At 45.4% G+C, this 15,433-nt stretch overlaps 1 protein-coding gene across 1 annotated transcript in view; it reads right to left on the reverse strand.

Moving 5' to 3' along the window:
• Nucleotides 1–12,547, reverse strand: part of LOC148477543 (protein kinase C delta type-like) — a 90,017-nt gene extending 77,470 nt beyond the window's left edge. Inside the window, exon 1 of the mRNA XM_088456558.1 lies at nt 12,148–12,547. Coding sequence (XP_088312684.1) covers nt 12,148–12,547 — 400 coding nt within the window. The remainder of the gene's footprint in view (nt 1–12,147) is intronic.
• Between the last annotated feature and the right edge of the window lie 2,886 nt (nt 12,548–15,433).

A 15,433-nucleotide genomic window follows, 5' to 3' on the forward strand; every position in this document is an offset into this window, starting at 1 on the left:
GCCCCATATGTAAATAACTGGATAATACCACATACTCTTCAGCAGTAAACGTATACGTATTGTAGTCAGCTGTAAGGTGCCCATGCAGGAGAGCACAATCTCTTTCTCATAGTAATTATGCCTGCTGCCCCTTTAAATTAAGCATCCTATTTCCATAGCCATGTAACAGCACTGGGTGTGGTTATCATTATCTAGTCCCCTATGCCTGATATCCCTTAACAATGCATAATAAAAGGGAAATGCTGCATTTTCCATCTAGAAGGAGTAATCACCCCCTCCCCCGGACATATAGTGATTGCATTATGGCTGGTGGGGCAATTTAAGGCTAGGTGGTGCTAAGCAGCTGCAGAGGTAAGAGGACTGCAGATGAATAACATAGGGATAAATCACATACCTACAGTATAACCTAAGGCCATCAGGCTGAGGGGGATGATATACAGATTGAGGGGACATGACAGCAGAAAAGAAGCTACAGAAGGTCACTAAGGGTATATCTTCAGTTGAGCCATGGGCAGGGCCGCCAACAGAAATCTTGGGGCCTGGTACACTGATATCTCTGGGGGCCCCCCTCGACCACACATATCTCCCTTGCATTTGCCAAAACATGTGTTACAGCTATACATTGAACAGAGATACCCCCATATATATATTAGCTATACACTGAACAGAGATACCCCCATACATATTACAGAGACAATCAGCATTTGTCACCCCTGTATTGCTACATAATGCCAACACCACTACTGCAAGTCATATGTTGCAGAAGTAACCACATTATCATCTATAACTTGCCCATGACCCCACGATAGATAGATAGATAGATAGATAGATAGATAGATAGATAGATAGATAGATAGATAGATAGATAGATATGAGATAGAGAGATAGATATGATATAGGAGATAGATAGATAGATAGATAGATAGATAGATAGATAGATAGATATGATATAGATAGATAGATAGACAGATAGATGTGACATAGATAGAGAGATAAATATGATATCGGAGACATAGATAAATAGATGAAACAGATATGAGATAGATAGATCAATCGATAGATGTGACATAGATAGATAGATGCATACCTCCCAACATTCTAACTTAGCTAGGTGTCTATGGAAAATGGGAAACAGCCTCGCGACTTCCCCCATTTTCGTCACTTTGGGGGATGTGCTTGGGGAGAGCGGTTTGTGCCCTCCCCAACTTCCCCCCCCCACCGCGGGACACTGCGGCCCGCGGGTGGGACAGCGGGACAGTCCCAGAAAAACGGGATGTCCCGCATCCAGTTGGGAGGTATGTAGATGTGATAGAGATAGATAGATATGAGATAGATAGATAAATATGAGATCGATAGATCGTTCGATAGATAGATACTGTAGATAGATAAATATGAGATAGATAGATAGAGTAGATACTGTAGATAGATAGCTATGAGATAGACAGATAGATATTAGATAGATAGATAGATATGAGATAGATATGAGATAGATAGATAGATAGATAGATAGATAGATAGATAGATAGATATGAGATAGATAGATATGAGATAGATAGATAGATAGATAGATAGATAGATAGAGTAGATACTGTAGATAGATAGATCGATCGATAGATAGATAGATAGATATTAGATAGATAGATATGCTAGATAGATAGATATGAGATAGATAGATAGATAGATATGAGATAGATAGATAGATAAATATGAGATATATATGAGATAGATAGATAGATAGATAGATAGATAGATAGATATAAGATAGATAGATAGATAGATAAATAGATATTAGATAGATAGATATTAGATAGATAGATAGATAGATAGATAGATAGATAGATAGATAGATAGACCATTTTAAAGCCACCCTCTGCTTATACCCATTTTTTTTATATGATATATATTTGGCAGTAGCAGCACAGCGTTTTTGTTTTAAATAATATCCCATAATATTCTATATGTAAATCCAATGCAAAACTAATTAAATTAATTGATTTTGCTTACCGCATCCCACAATTAGTGCGTGTTTCAGTCAGCTGCTGCGCTGCCATTCAGTAACTGTCAGATGCTATGGACTGGTTGGGACTGCCAGCCAGGGAGGGTCAGGTGTCATAGATAAGTGTCATAGATAGGATTCTGTAGTGTGGAGGGACTGGAGTGGTGGTGCTGCAGGGCTGCATATGGACAGTGCATATGGATTAGTTTTGCATTGGACACCATTACTACTGGGGGCACCATTACTGGGGGGGCTACTACTGGGGGCACCATTACTGGGGGGGCTACTACTGGGGGCACCATTACTGTGGGGGAGCCACTACTACTGGGGACACCATTACTGGGGGGGAACTACTACTACTGGGGATACCATTACTGGGGGGGCTACTACTACTGGGGACACCATTACTGGGGGGGAGCTACTACTACTGGTGGCACCATTACTGGGGGGGACCTACTACTACTGGGGGCACCATTACTGGGGGGGAGCTACTACTACTGGGGGGGAGCTACTACTGGGGACACCATTACTGGGGGGGAGCTACTACTACTGGGGACACCATTACTGGGGGGGAGCTACTACTACTGGGGACATCATTACTGGGGGGGAGCTACTACTACTGGGGACACCATTACTGGGGGGGAGCTACTACTGGGGGCACCATTACTGGGGGGGCTACTACTGGGGGCACTGCATCAGGAGGGGGAACCTCTACTGGGGACTACTACTGGGGGGAAACTACTACTGGGGGCACTATATAAGGGGCTTACTACTAGGGGACCACTACTGGGGGCACTAAATAGGGAGAACCACTACAGGGGCACTGGATAGGGGGGATCGCTGCTGGGGGCCTGCATAAGGGGGACCATTACTGGGGGCACTGAATAAGGGGAACTAATAAGGGGGACCACTACTGGGGGCATTGCATACTGGGGGTACTGTATAAGGGGAACTAATGGTGGGCTGCTTAAGGGAGACCACTATTGGGGGTACTGTAAAAGGGGCACTACTATGGGCCTGCATAAGAGGGACCACAACTGGGGACATTGTATACTGGGGGTACTGTATAAGGGGCACTACTGGGGTTAAGGTGCATATGGAAAGGAATGGTCAGAGTGACAATAAAGGGTGTGTCATGTTGAAATGCCCCATTTTTAAGTGACCATGCCCATTGTTCCAACATTTTTAGCCTTCCCAGTGCTTCTCTGGCTTGAATACATACTGCTTACCTTCCCAACATGCTCCTCAGTCTCCAAATTGGAGTGTCTATAGAGGAGTGTATAAGGAGACGCAATATGAAAAAGCTCAGGGATGGGCTATATATATTAGGGGTGTGCACCGGCCACTTTTCGTGTTTTGTGTTTTGGTTTTGGATCTGGATCTTTCTTCGTGTTTTGGATCTGGATTGGTTTTGCCAAAACCACCCTTCCGTGTTTTGGGTTCTGGGTTTTCTGTTTTGGATCTGTATTTTTTTTTTTAAAAAGCATAAAAACAGCTAAAATCACAGAATTTGTAGGTTTTTCTGCTCCTATGCTATTATTAACCTCAATAACCTTTATTTCCACTCATTTCCAGTCTATTCTGAACACCTCACACCTCACAATAGTGTTTTTATGTCCAAAAGGTTGCACCGAGGTAGCTGGATGACTATGCTAAGCGACACGAGTGGGCGGCACAAACACGTGACCCATCTAGGAGTGACACTGCAGTGGCAGACAGGATGGCAGTTAGAAAAACTAGGCCCCAAACTGTACATAATGCAAAGAAAAAAAAGAGGTGCAAGATGGAATTGTCCTTGGGCCCTTCCACCCACCCTTATGTTGTATAAACAGGACATGCACACTTTAACAAATCAATCATTTCAGCGCCAGGGTCTGCCACACAACTGTGGCTGAAATGATTGGTTCATTTGGGCCCCCACAAAACAAGCTGGCAATTAATGTGTCCCTGCACAAACTGGCTCTACGGAGGCAAGATGTCATCCTCATCCTCCTCATCCACCGATTCCTCACCCTCTTCAGTGTGTAAATCCTCATCCTCACAAAGTATTAACTCGTCCCCATTTGAATCCACCACCACAGATCCCTCTGTACCTTCTGGAGGCTGGTCTCCCTGGAAGAGCTGATAATTCATTTTGATGAACATCATCTTCTCCACATTCTGTGGAAGCAACCTCCTACGCCTTTCGCTGACAAGGTTCCCGGCTGCACTAAACACTCTTTCAGAGTACACACTGGAGGGGGGGCAACTCAGGTAAAATAGAGCCAGTTTGGACAGGGGCCTCCAAATTGCCTCTTTTTCCTGCCAGTACAGGTATGGACTGTCTGACATGCCTACTTGGATGCTGTCACCGATGTAATCCTCCACCATTCTGTCAATGGTGACAGTATCATATGCAGTGACAGTAGACATGTCAGAAATTGTTGCCAGGTCCTTCAGTCCGGACCAGATGTCCAAACTTGGTCCTGCCTGCCCTGCATCACCGCCAGCGGGTTGCTTAGGATACCTAAGTTTTTCCTGGCAGCCCCAGTTGCAGGAGAAAATGAAGAAGGAGCCGTTGACGTGTCACGTTCCGCTTCAGCTGACAGTGTGTTCACCAGCAGGTCTTTGCACCTCTGCAGGCTTGTGTCGGCCAGAAAGAGAGACACCACATAGGCTTTAAACCTAGGATCAAGCACGGTGGCCAAAATGTAGTGGTCTGATTTCAACAGATTGACCACCCTGGAATCCTGGCAAAGCGAATGAAGGGCTTCATCCACAAGTCCCACATGCCGAGCGGAATCGCTCCGTCTTAGCTCCTCCTTCACTTTCTCCAGCTGCTTCTGCAAAAGCCTGATGAGGGGAATGACCTGACTCAAGCTGGCTGTGTCTGAACTGACTTCACGTGTGGCAAGTTCGAAGGGCTGGAGAACCTTGCACAACACGGAAATCATTCTCCACTGCGCTTGAGTCAGGTGCATACCCCCTCCTTTGCCTATGTCATAGGTGGATGTATAGGCTTGTATGGCCTTTTGCTGCTCCTCCATCCTCTGAAGCATATAGAGGGTTGAGTTCCACCGCGTCACAACCTCTTGCTTCAGGTGATGGCGGGGCAGGTTCAAGAGTGTTTGCTGGCGCTCCAGTCTTCGGCACGCAGTCGCTGAATGGCGAAAGTGGCCAGAAATTTTTCGGGCCACCCAAAGCGTCTCCTGCACGCCCCTGTCGCTTTTCAGAAAATTCTGCACCACCAAGTTTATTGTGTGAGCAAAACATGGGACGTGCTGGAATTTGCCCAGATGTAATGCCCGCACAATATTGGTGGCGTTGTCAGATATCACAAATCCCCAGGAGAGTCTAAGTGGGGTAAGCCACTGGGCGATGATTTCCCTCAGTTTCTCTAAGAGGTTGTCGGCTGTGTGCCTCTTACTGAAACCGGTGATACACAGCGTAGCCTGCCTTGTAACGAGCTGGTGTTTCTGAGATGCTGCTACTGGTGACGCTGCTGCTGTTGCTGCATAAGGTGATACATCTACCCAGTGGGCTGTCACAGTCATATAGTCCTTAGTCTGCCCTGTTCCACTTGTCCACATGTCCGTGGTTAAGTGGACATTGTGTACAACGGCATTTTTCAGGACACTGAGGACACTTTTTCTGACGTTTCTGTACAGTCTCGGTATCGCCTGCCTAGTGAAGTGGAATCTAGACGGGATTTGGAACTGGGGACACACTACCTCCATCAATTGTCTAAATCCCACTGCACTAATGGCGGATACCGGACGCACGTCTAACACCAACATAGCAGTCAAGGCCTCAGTTATACGTTTTGCTTCAGGATGACTGCTGTCGTACTTCATCCTCCTCGCTAAGGACTGTTGGAGGGTCAATTGTTTAGTAAAAGTAGTGGTGTTCCTACTTCCTCTCTGGGATGATGAACGACTCCCAGCAGCAGCAACAGCAGCAGCGGCAGCAGTAGGCGTAGCAATGCAGGATCCTCCAGAGGAATCCCAGATAGGAGAGTCAGTCATGCCAGTGACATGGCCTGCAGGACTACTTCCGATCCTGACTAAGGAGGAAATTGACGAGGAGGGAGTTGACGGTGTGGTTTGCAGGCGCTTGGATACAACAGGACAACGGGATTTAGGTGTCCCTGGACTGCTTACTGTCTTAGCCAAAGTTTCTGAACTTGACAGTAACTTTTTATGAACGCGCTGCAGGTGCCGTATAAGGGAGGATGTTCCTAGGTGGTTGACGTCCCTACCCCTACTTATTTCACCTTTACATATGGTACATATGGCAAGACAGTTGTTGTCCGGATTTGGATAGAAATATTGCCAGACCAAAGAGGTGGAATGTTTGGTCTTCTGCCCAGGCATGACCGTGATGGGCTTTTTCATCCCACGGACAACAACTGTCTCCCCCGGAGCCTGATTTAAACAAACCACATCACCATCAGAATCCTCCTCGCCAACTTCCTCCTCAGCGCCAGCTACACCAGTATCCTCATCCTGTTGTACTTCAACAGTGACATCTTCAATTTGCATATCAGCAAGTGGACTGTGGGTGCTCCTTTCAGCACTTGCAGGGGGCGTGCAAATGGTGGAAAGAGCCACCTCTTCCCGTCCAGTGCTGGGAAGGTCAGGCATCGCAACCACCACCACACTTGGACTCTCCTTGGGGATTTGTGATATCTTCTTAGAAAGCACAGTTCTTCGCTGTGCTTTTGCCAGCTTAACTCTTTTGATTTTTTTAGTGGGAGGAGGGCTTCCATCGTCATGTGAAGCTGAACCACTAGTCATGAACATACTAGGGATCGACCTTAGCCATTCCTTGCCACTCCGTGTCGTAAATGGCATATTGGCAAGTTTACGTTTCTCTTCAGCTGATTTATATGTCTTTTTCAAGGTCATTTTCCTGAACTTTGCCATTTGGGATTGTATGTGCCCTCTACTATGACATTGGGCATCGGCCTTGGCAGACGACGTTGATGGCATGTTATCGTCTATGTCATGACTAGTGGCAGCAGCTTCAGCACTAGGAGGAAGTGGTTCTTGATCTTTCTCTATTTTATTTTTATCGGAGAAAGTTTGGTCCTCCATTTATGTTATATCGATTTGATATATACGTGCGGCTAAACACAGAAAATAATTTTTTTTTTGGTTTGGACTGGAGTGTACTTTGGGGGTTACAGCACCCTTTAACGGTCAAGCCAGCCGGCCCTTATGACACAGGCGCACTCTTGGCACTACTTTGTTGATGCACGTGCGGCTACTGCGCACACAATTCACAAACACAGAAAATAATTTTTTTTTTGGTATGGACTGGAGTGTACTTTCGGGGGTTACAGCACCCTTAACGGTCAAGCCAGCCGGCCCTTTACTTATGACACAGGCGCACGCTTGGCACTACTTTGTTGATGCACGTGCGGCTACTGCGCACACAATTCACAAACACAGAAAATAATTTTTTTTTTGGTTTGGACTGGAGTGTACTTTCGGGGGTTACAGCACCCTTAACGGTCAAGCCAGCCGGCCCTTTACTTATGACACAGGCGCATGCTTGGCACTACTTTGTTGATGCACGTGCGGCTACTGCGCACACAATTCACAAACACAGAAAATAATTTTTTTTTTGGTTTGGACTGGAGTGTACTTTCGGGGGTTACAGCACCCTTAACGGTCAAGCCAGCAGGCCCTTTACTTATGACACAGGCGCACGCTTGGCACTACTTTATTGATGCACGTGCGGCTACTGCGCACACAATTCACAAACACAGAAAATAATTTTTTTTTTGGTTTGGACTGGAGTGTACTTTCGGGGGTTACAGCACCCTTAACGGTCAAGCCAGCCGGCCCTTTACTTATGACACAGGCACACGCTTGGCACTACTTTGTTGATGCACGTGCGGCTACTGCGCACACAATTCACAAACACAGAAAATCATTTTTTTTTTGGTTTGGACTGGAGTGTACTTTCGGGGGTTACAGCACCCTTAACGGTCAAGCCAGCCGGCCCTTTACTTATGACACAGGCGCACGCTTGGCACTACTTTGTTGATGCACGTGCGGCTACTGCGCACACAATTCACAAACACAGAAAATAATTTTTTTTTTGGTTTGGACTGGAGTGTACTTTCGGGGGTTACAGCACCCTTAACGGTCAAGCCAGCCGGCCCTTTACTTATGACACAGGCGCACGCTTGGCACTACTTTGTTGATGCACGTGCGGCTACTGCGCACACAATTCACAAACACAGAAAATAATTTTTTTTTTGGTTTGGACTGGAGTGTACTTTCGGGGGTTACAGCACCCTTAACGGTCAAGCCAGCAGGCCCTTTACTTATGACACAGGCGCACGCTTGGCACTACTTTATTGATGCACGTGCGGCTACTGCGCACACAATTCACAAACACAGAAAATAATTTTTTTTTTGGTTTGGACTGGAGTGTACTTTCGGGGGTTACAGCACCCTTAACGGTCAAGCCAGCCGGCCCTTTACTTATGACACAGGCACACGCTTGGCACTACTTTGTTGATGCACGTGCGGCTACTGCGCACACAATTCACAAACACAGAAAATCATTTTTTTTTTGGTTTGGACTGGAGTGTACTTTCGGGGGTTACAGCACCCTTAACGGTCAAGCCAGCCGGCCCTTTACTTATGACACAGGCACACGCTTGGCACAACTTTGTTGATGCACGTGCGGCTACTGCGCACACAATTCACAAACACAGAAAATAATTTTTTTTTTGGTTTGGACTGGAGTGTACTTTCGGGGGTTACAGCACCCTTAACGGTCAAGCCAGCCGGCCCTTTACTTATGACACAGGCGCACGCTTGGCACTACTTTGTTGATGCACGTGCGGCTACTGCGCACACAATTCACAAACACAGAAAATATTTTTTTTTTTGGTTTGGACTGGAGTGTACTTTCAGGGGTTACAGCACCCTTAACGGTCAAGCCAGCCGGCCCTTTACTTATGACACAGGCGCACGCTTGGCACTACTTTGTTGATGCACGTGCGGCTACTGCGCACACAATTCACAAACACAGAAAATCATTTTTTTTTGGGTTTGGACTGGAGTGTACTTTCGGGGGTTACAGCACCCTTAACGGTCAAGCCAGCCGGCCCTTTACTTATGACACAGGCGAACGCTTGGCACTACTTTGTTGATGCACGTGCGGCTACTGCGCACACAATTCACAAACACAGAAAATAATTTTTTTTTTGGTTTGGACTGGAGTGTACTTTCGGGGGTTACAGCACCCTTAACGGTCAAGCCAGCCGGCCCTTTACTTATGACACAGGCGCACGCTTGGCACTACTTTGTTGATGCACGTGCGGCTACTGCGCACACAATTCACAAACACAGAAAATAATTTTTTTTTTGGTTTGGACTGGAGTGTACTTTCGGGGGTTACAGCACCCTTAACGGTCAAGCCAGCCGGCCCTTTACTTATGACACAGGCGCACGCTTGGCACTACTTTGTTGATGCACGTGCGGCTACTGCGCACACAATTCACAAACACAGAAAATATTTTTTTTTTTGGTTTGGACTGGAGTGTACTTTCGGGGGTTACAGCACCCTTAACGGTCAAGCCAGCCGGCCCTTTACTTATGACACAGGCGCACGCTTGGCACTACTTTGTTGATGCACGTGCGGCTACTGCGCACACAATTCACAAACACAGAAAATAATTTTTTTTTTGGTTTGGACTGGAGTGTACTTTCGGGGGTTACAGCACCCTTAACGGTCAAGCCAGCCGGCCCTTTACTTATGACACAGGCGCACGCTTGGCACTACTTTGTTGATGCACGTGCGGCTACTGCGCACACAATTCACAAACACAGAAAATAATTTTTTTTTTGGTTTGGACTGGAGTGTACTTTCGGGGGTTACAGCACCCTTAACGGTCAAGCCAGCCGGCCCTTTACTTATGACACAGGCGCACGCTTGGCACTACTTTGTTGATGCACGTGCGGCTACTGCGCACACAATTCACAAACACAGAAAATAATTTTTTTTTTGGTTTGGACTGGAGTGTACTTTCGGGGGTTACAGCACCCTTAACGGTCAAGCCAGCCAGCCCTTTACTTATGACACAGGCGCACGCTTGGCACTACTTTGTTGATGCACGTGCGGCTACTGCGCACACAATTCACAAACACAGAAAATAATTTTTTTTTTGGTTTGGACTGGAGTGTACTTTCGGGGGTTACAGCACCCTTAACGGTCAAGCCAGCCGGCCCTTTACTTATGACGCAGGCGCACGCTTGGCACTACTTTGTTGATGCACGTGCGGCTACTGCGCACACAATTCACAAACACAGAAAATAATTTTTTTTTTGGTTTGGACTGGAGTGTACTTTCGGGGGTTACAGCACCCTTAACGGTCAAGCCAGCCGGCCCTTTACTTATGACACAGGCGCACGCTTGGCACTACTTTGTTGATGCACGTGCGGCTACTGCGCACACAATTCACAAACACAGAAAATATATTATTTTTTTAGCACTTGGGGGGAGCACCCCTGATGGACAGAGCACCCCCTGGACAACACTGCAGCACTCCTTTAGGACTGGGACACTGCACAGGACTTTGGAGTGGACACAGCCCCTATGGAGAACTGACTGCACAACACAGTCCAGCCAGCCCCTATGGACTTTGAAGTAGTGGACACAGCCCCTATTAACAACAGCAGCACAGCACAACACAGCCAGCCCCTATGGACTTTGAAGTAGTGGACAACAGCAGCACTACACTACACTACACTACACAGCCCTAACTCCCACCCTCCCTCTTCACTGTCCACAGCCGAGTGAGAAAATGGCACCGACGTGGGTACCTTATATAGGATCCAAAACCCGCGAGACTCGGAAGGCGGGATGATGACGTTTTGCCTCGATTTCAGATCCGAGTCAGGCGGGAAAAGTCGAGCCTGATTCGGATCGGACTCGGATCGGGGGGGCTCGGGGGGGTTCGGATTTCAGAAATCCGAACCCGCTCACCCCTAATATATATATATGCATTTTTTACAAATCTGTGTCATTATACTGCTGGGAATGGCTAGAGGGACTGACTGTACAAGATCCTTCTATCCTTGTTGTTTTCAGGCTGAAAGAGGGATTTTTCTTCATATGAGGCTATTCTGAGATGACATTATATAAAATAAGTGTCTTCACCTTTATTTAATGTTTTGATGCTTGATGAGTTGCAAAAATGTTAAGAGCTATAGGGAGCAATGGCTTCCGCTCTACAGTGTGATACTGTGCGAGTTGGTATTAATGGAGAAGATAATTGCGTTATCTTCTCTGGTAGCACTTTGCTGTATATTGGGAATAGTACTGAAAAATGTGGTAACACTCATATCCGCATTGTTTAGTAGAAATGTGTTTGCTGAATACAGCCCCAACTGTGATATTTTTTATTAAAAGCAACAGAGATCATTATCTGCGTAAAAAAAAGACTAATAACAGACAGTCCCAGGTAGTCCCTTGAACAGCAAAGTACATTTTTTGTATTTATTAATGCATATGTTTATCCATATAAATTAAGGTTGTTTATTGATTAATGCACATTTCATCACTGTAGTTCATTTTCATAGAATATATGAAACTCTTTTTCTTTATATACTACACTTTAGCATTAAGCAAGTTCTCGTTGGAATTACCACAACCCCACTAATGGCAGTATATCACCTCACTAGTGGTTGGCCTTAAACCTAAGTGGGACCCATGATTACATTCCCTTTAGGGGCAGTAGATGTAGTCTTGGACCATGCTAACATGCAAACAGTTAGAGACCCAAGAGATGGAAAATAACAGATAAAGAAGACTTATAGCCAAATTAAACACATATTTCTAATTATATTCATAATTTCAGCTGCAAATCCTGATATTGTTATACTGCATGTGATGGCCATAAATGATTACCTCAGATAATATTGAATAATTACTTCATAAAGGTTATCATATTTACCATCAGTTCCACTTTTTATAAGGCAAAAGGTACATAATTTGTCGGATGTGTGATTCTCATAGGAAATGGGTGTGGTAATTGTGGATAATGGGAGTGGTCTAAACTGTCCAGATAGTTTTTGTTGTTTTCTTGTAAGGTTTGTATTATTCCAAGTCTACTGGTTGTCATGTCTTATATATTGATACGGTCATACCTGCTCGTTCCTGTCTCCTTCTAGAGTCACCAAAGCGTATGACCTCCCCAGATGTTTTCCTTCTCTTCCTGTCTGCAATCATTCCACTGTCTATGCCAATTTCTTCTTTCTGATCCTCTCTCTTCCTCCTCTTATCACTCTTTTGGTTGGTATAACTATAATCCATAGAAAAAAATTCCTGGCTCCCATCATCAGAGCTGTTTTCCACATGCAGGCACTTCTTCCTTCCTTTCTTGCGAGACTCAGTGGAAATCCTCTTTCTGGCCTTCTTGATGGCCCAAGACTCCTCCAAACTGTCAGATATCTTTCTTTTCTTCAAAGCCATCATCTTCTTTCTTCTCTTGTAAAAAGAAAACTCCTCATCCTCTGAGCTCCTGGCTTCCTCCAGATGTGACGCCATCCTGCCGACAGTCCAACTGTCTCTGACTCCCAACTGCCACTCAGAGTTTTGAAAGAAAACAGCAGCAGGTGATCATGTGACAGCAGCATGGCAGCTGATGTTGGCACAAGCTATGCTTTACCAGACAGCCCACCACCATAGATGATGAGCATCTCATGTAGCTACCTTGTAGCTGATACTGTTACTTACATCCTATTACAATCAATTGTTGTTGACAAATGCTTGAAGTTACAAATCAGGGTAATTAAAAAAAAAACCTTAATTCATATACATTTTTGAGCTTTGAAGAGTGCTGTTTGGGGAAATCATGCTGTCACCCCCCAAAAGATGTTCTGACATGGGGGATCACTTTGGGTACCCCCGATTTGGCCTGCTGAAGATAGTCGGGGTTTTTACATAGCCGAGGCAGGTGCATAAACGCGCCTGTGAAGAACTAGTGAAGAATAACACTTAGCTTTTTTTGGGAAGTAAAAATACAATGTCTGTCAAATTTGGGGCACATGAAAATGGGTTCAAGCATATTTTTAAGTCCCTAAAGTTATTTTTAAACTTCTTCAAAAATGGACCTGCCACTCCCAGCCGCATATATGTGAAACCCCCCTGAATCATTTTCGGTAGTTTAAAACTTTTTCCCCAATATTTTTTTTTCGCCCCCAAAATTAAAGTACATTTTTTGGGGTGTCCTGAGGATTTTTTAAAAATGTTTTTTGACACAGATTACTTTTAGGGGACATTAAAAAGGCTGCAGGCTATTTTCTTTTATTCTGCACCCCAAAACCCCAATTCTGCACTTTTTTTCACCATGTATTACATGGAGAAAACTTATACCCATTTTTTTTACAAAGACTTTTCGCACCGGCGAAAAGTCTTTGAAATTGAATATTGGGATAATTGAAACAGGCGAAAATGACGTCATCAGCGATAAATTATCGCCGATGACAGACTGTTCGCCCCATATTGAATATAGCCCATAGTTGTTGTTGGTGGTGGAGTTTTACAACTATTCTCTTGGCTGCACCTGCAAAACTCTTGAACACAAAGGGTTACCCGGCAGTCATTTCTCATTCCAAGGGTCTTTTTCCTCTAATATCGATGACAACAGTTTATTTTTTAAATAGCCTATACAGTAGTTATTATATTACTCATAAACATTTGACCTTCAGTTACCAGTGGTGAACGCAGGGTGGTGCTTATGAGCACCCAAAACTGTAAGACGCGAGAGCGGGTATCATATTATTAAGCCCTGGACCAATATGATGTGATTCCTTTCCTGCTAGGGAGAGGAGCCTAATGACATGGTGCCTGGACCTGTCTTCATCTACAACCCACAGCTGCTGCAAGGTATGTGTGTGTGTGTGTTTGTAATGCATATACATATTTGTGTTTAGATATATATGTGTGTATATGTAATACACTGTACACGTGTGTGTATACACATATGTATGTTTGTATATATATATATATAATAGGGGTGTGCACCGGCCACTTTTCGTGTTTTGTGTTTTGGTTTTGGATCTGGATCTTTCTTCGTGTTTTGGATCTGGATTGGTTTTGCCAAAACCACCCTTCCGTGTTTTGGGTTGTGGGTTTTGTGTTTTGGATCTGTATTTTTTTTTTAAAAAGCATAAAAACAGCTAAAATCACAGAATTTGTAGTTTTTTCTGCTCCTATGCTATTATTAACCTCAATAACCTTAATTTCCACTCATTTCCAGTCTATTCTGAACACCTCACACCTCACAATAGTGTTTTTATGTCCAAAAGGTTGCACCGAGGTAGCTGGATGACTATGCTAAGCGACATGAGTGGGCGGCATAAACACGTGACCCATCTAGGCGTGATTCTGCAGTGGCAGACAGGATGGCAGTTTGAAAAACTAGGCCCCAAACTGTACATAATGCAAAGAAAAAAAAGAGGTGCAAGATGGAATTGTCCTTGGGCCCTCCCACCCACCCTTATGTTGTATAAACAGGACATGCACACTTTAACAAACCAATCATTTCAGCGCCAGGGTCTGCCACACAACTGTGGCTGAAATGATTGGTTCGTTTGGGCCCCCACAAAACAAGCTGGCAATTAATGTGTCCCTGCACAAACTGGCTCTACGGAGGCAAGATCTCATCCTCCTCATCCACCGATTCCTCACCCTCTTCAGTGTGTACATCCTCATCCTCACAAAGTATTAACTCGTCCCCACTTGAATCCACCACCACAGGTCCCTCTGTACGTTCTGGAGGCTGGTCTCCCTGGAAGAGCTGATAATTCATTTTGATGAACATCATCTTCTCCACATTCTGTGGAAGCAACCTCCTACGCCTTTCGCTGACAAGGTTCCCGGCTGCACTAAACACTCTTTCGGAGTACACACTGGAGGGGGGGCAACTCAGGTAAAATAGAGCCAGTTGACTGTCTGACATGCCTACTTGGATGCTGTCACCGATGTAATCCTCCACCATTCTGTCAATGGTAACAGTATCATATGCAGTGACAGTAGACATGTCAGAAATTGTTGCCAGGTCCTTCAGTCCAGACCAGATGTCCAAACTTGGTCCTGCCTGCCCTGCTTCACCGCCAGCGGGTTGCTTAGGATACCTAAGTTTTTTCCTGGCAGCCCCAGTTGCGGGAGAAAATGAAGAAGGAGCTGTTGACGTGTCACGTTCTGCTTCAGCTGACAGTGTGTTCACCAGCAGGTCTTTGCACCTCTGCAGGCTTGTGTCGGCCGGAAAGAGAGACACCACATAGGCTTTAAACCTAGGATCGAGCACGGTGGCCAAAATGTAGTGGTCTGATTTCAACAGATTGACCACCCTGGAATCCTGGCAAAGCGAATGAAGGGCTTCATCCACAAGTCCCACATGCCGAGCGGAATCGCTCCGTCTTAGCTCCT

This window comes from Taudactylus pleione, unplaced genomic scaffold (assembly GCF_031769625.1).
Source record: "Taudactylus pleione unplaced genomic scaffold, aTauple2 ptg000707l, whole genome shotgun sequence".
Lineage (NCBI taxonomy): Eukaryota > Metazoa > Chordata > Amphibia > Anura > Myobatrachidae > Taudactylus > Taudactylus pleione.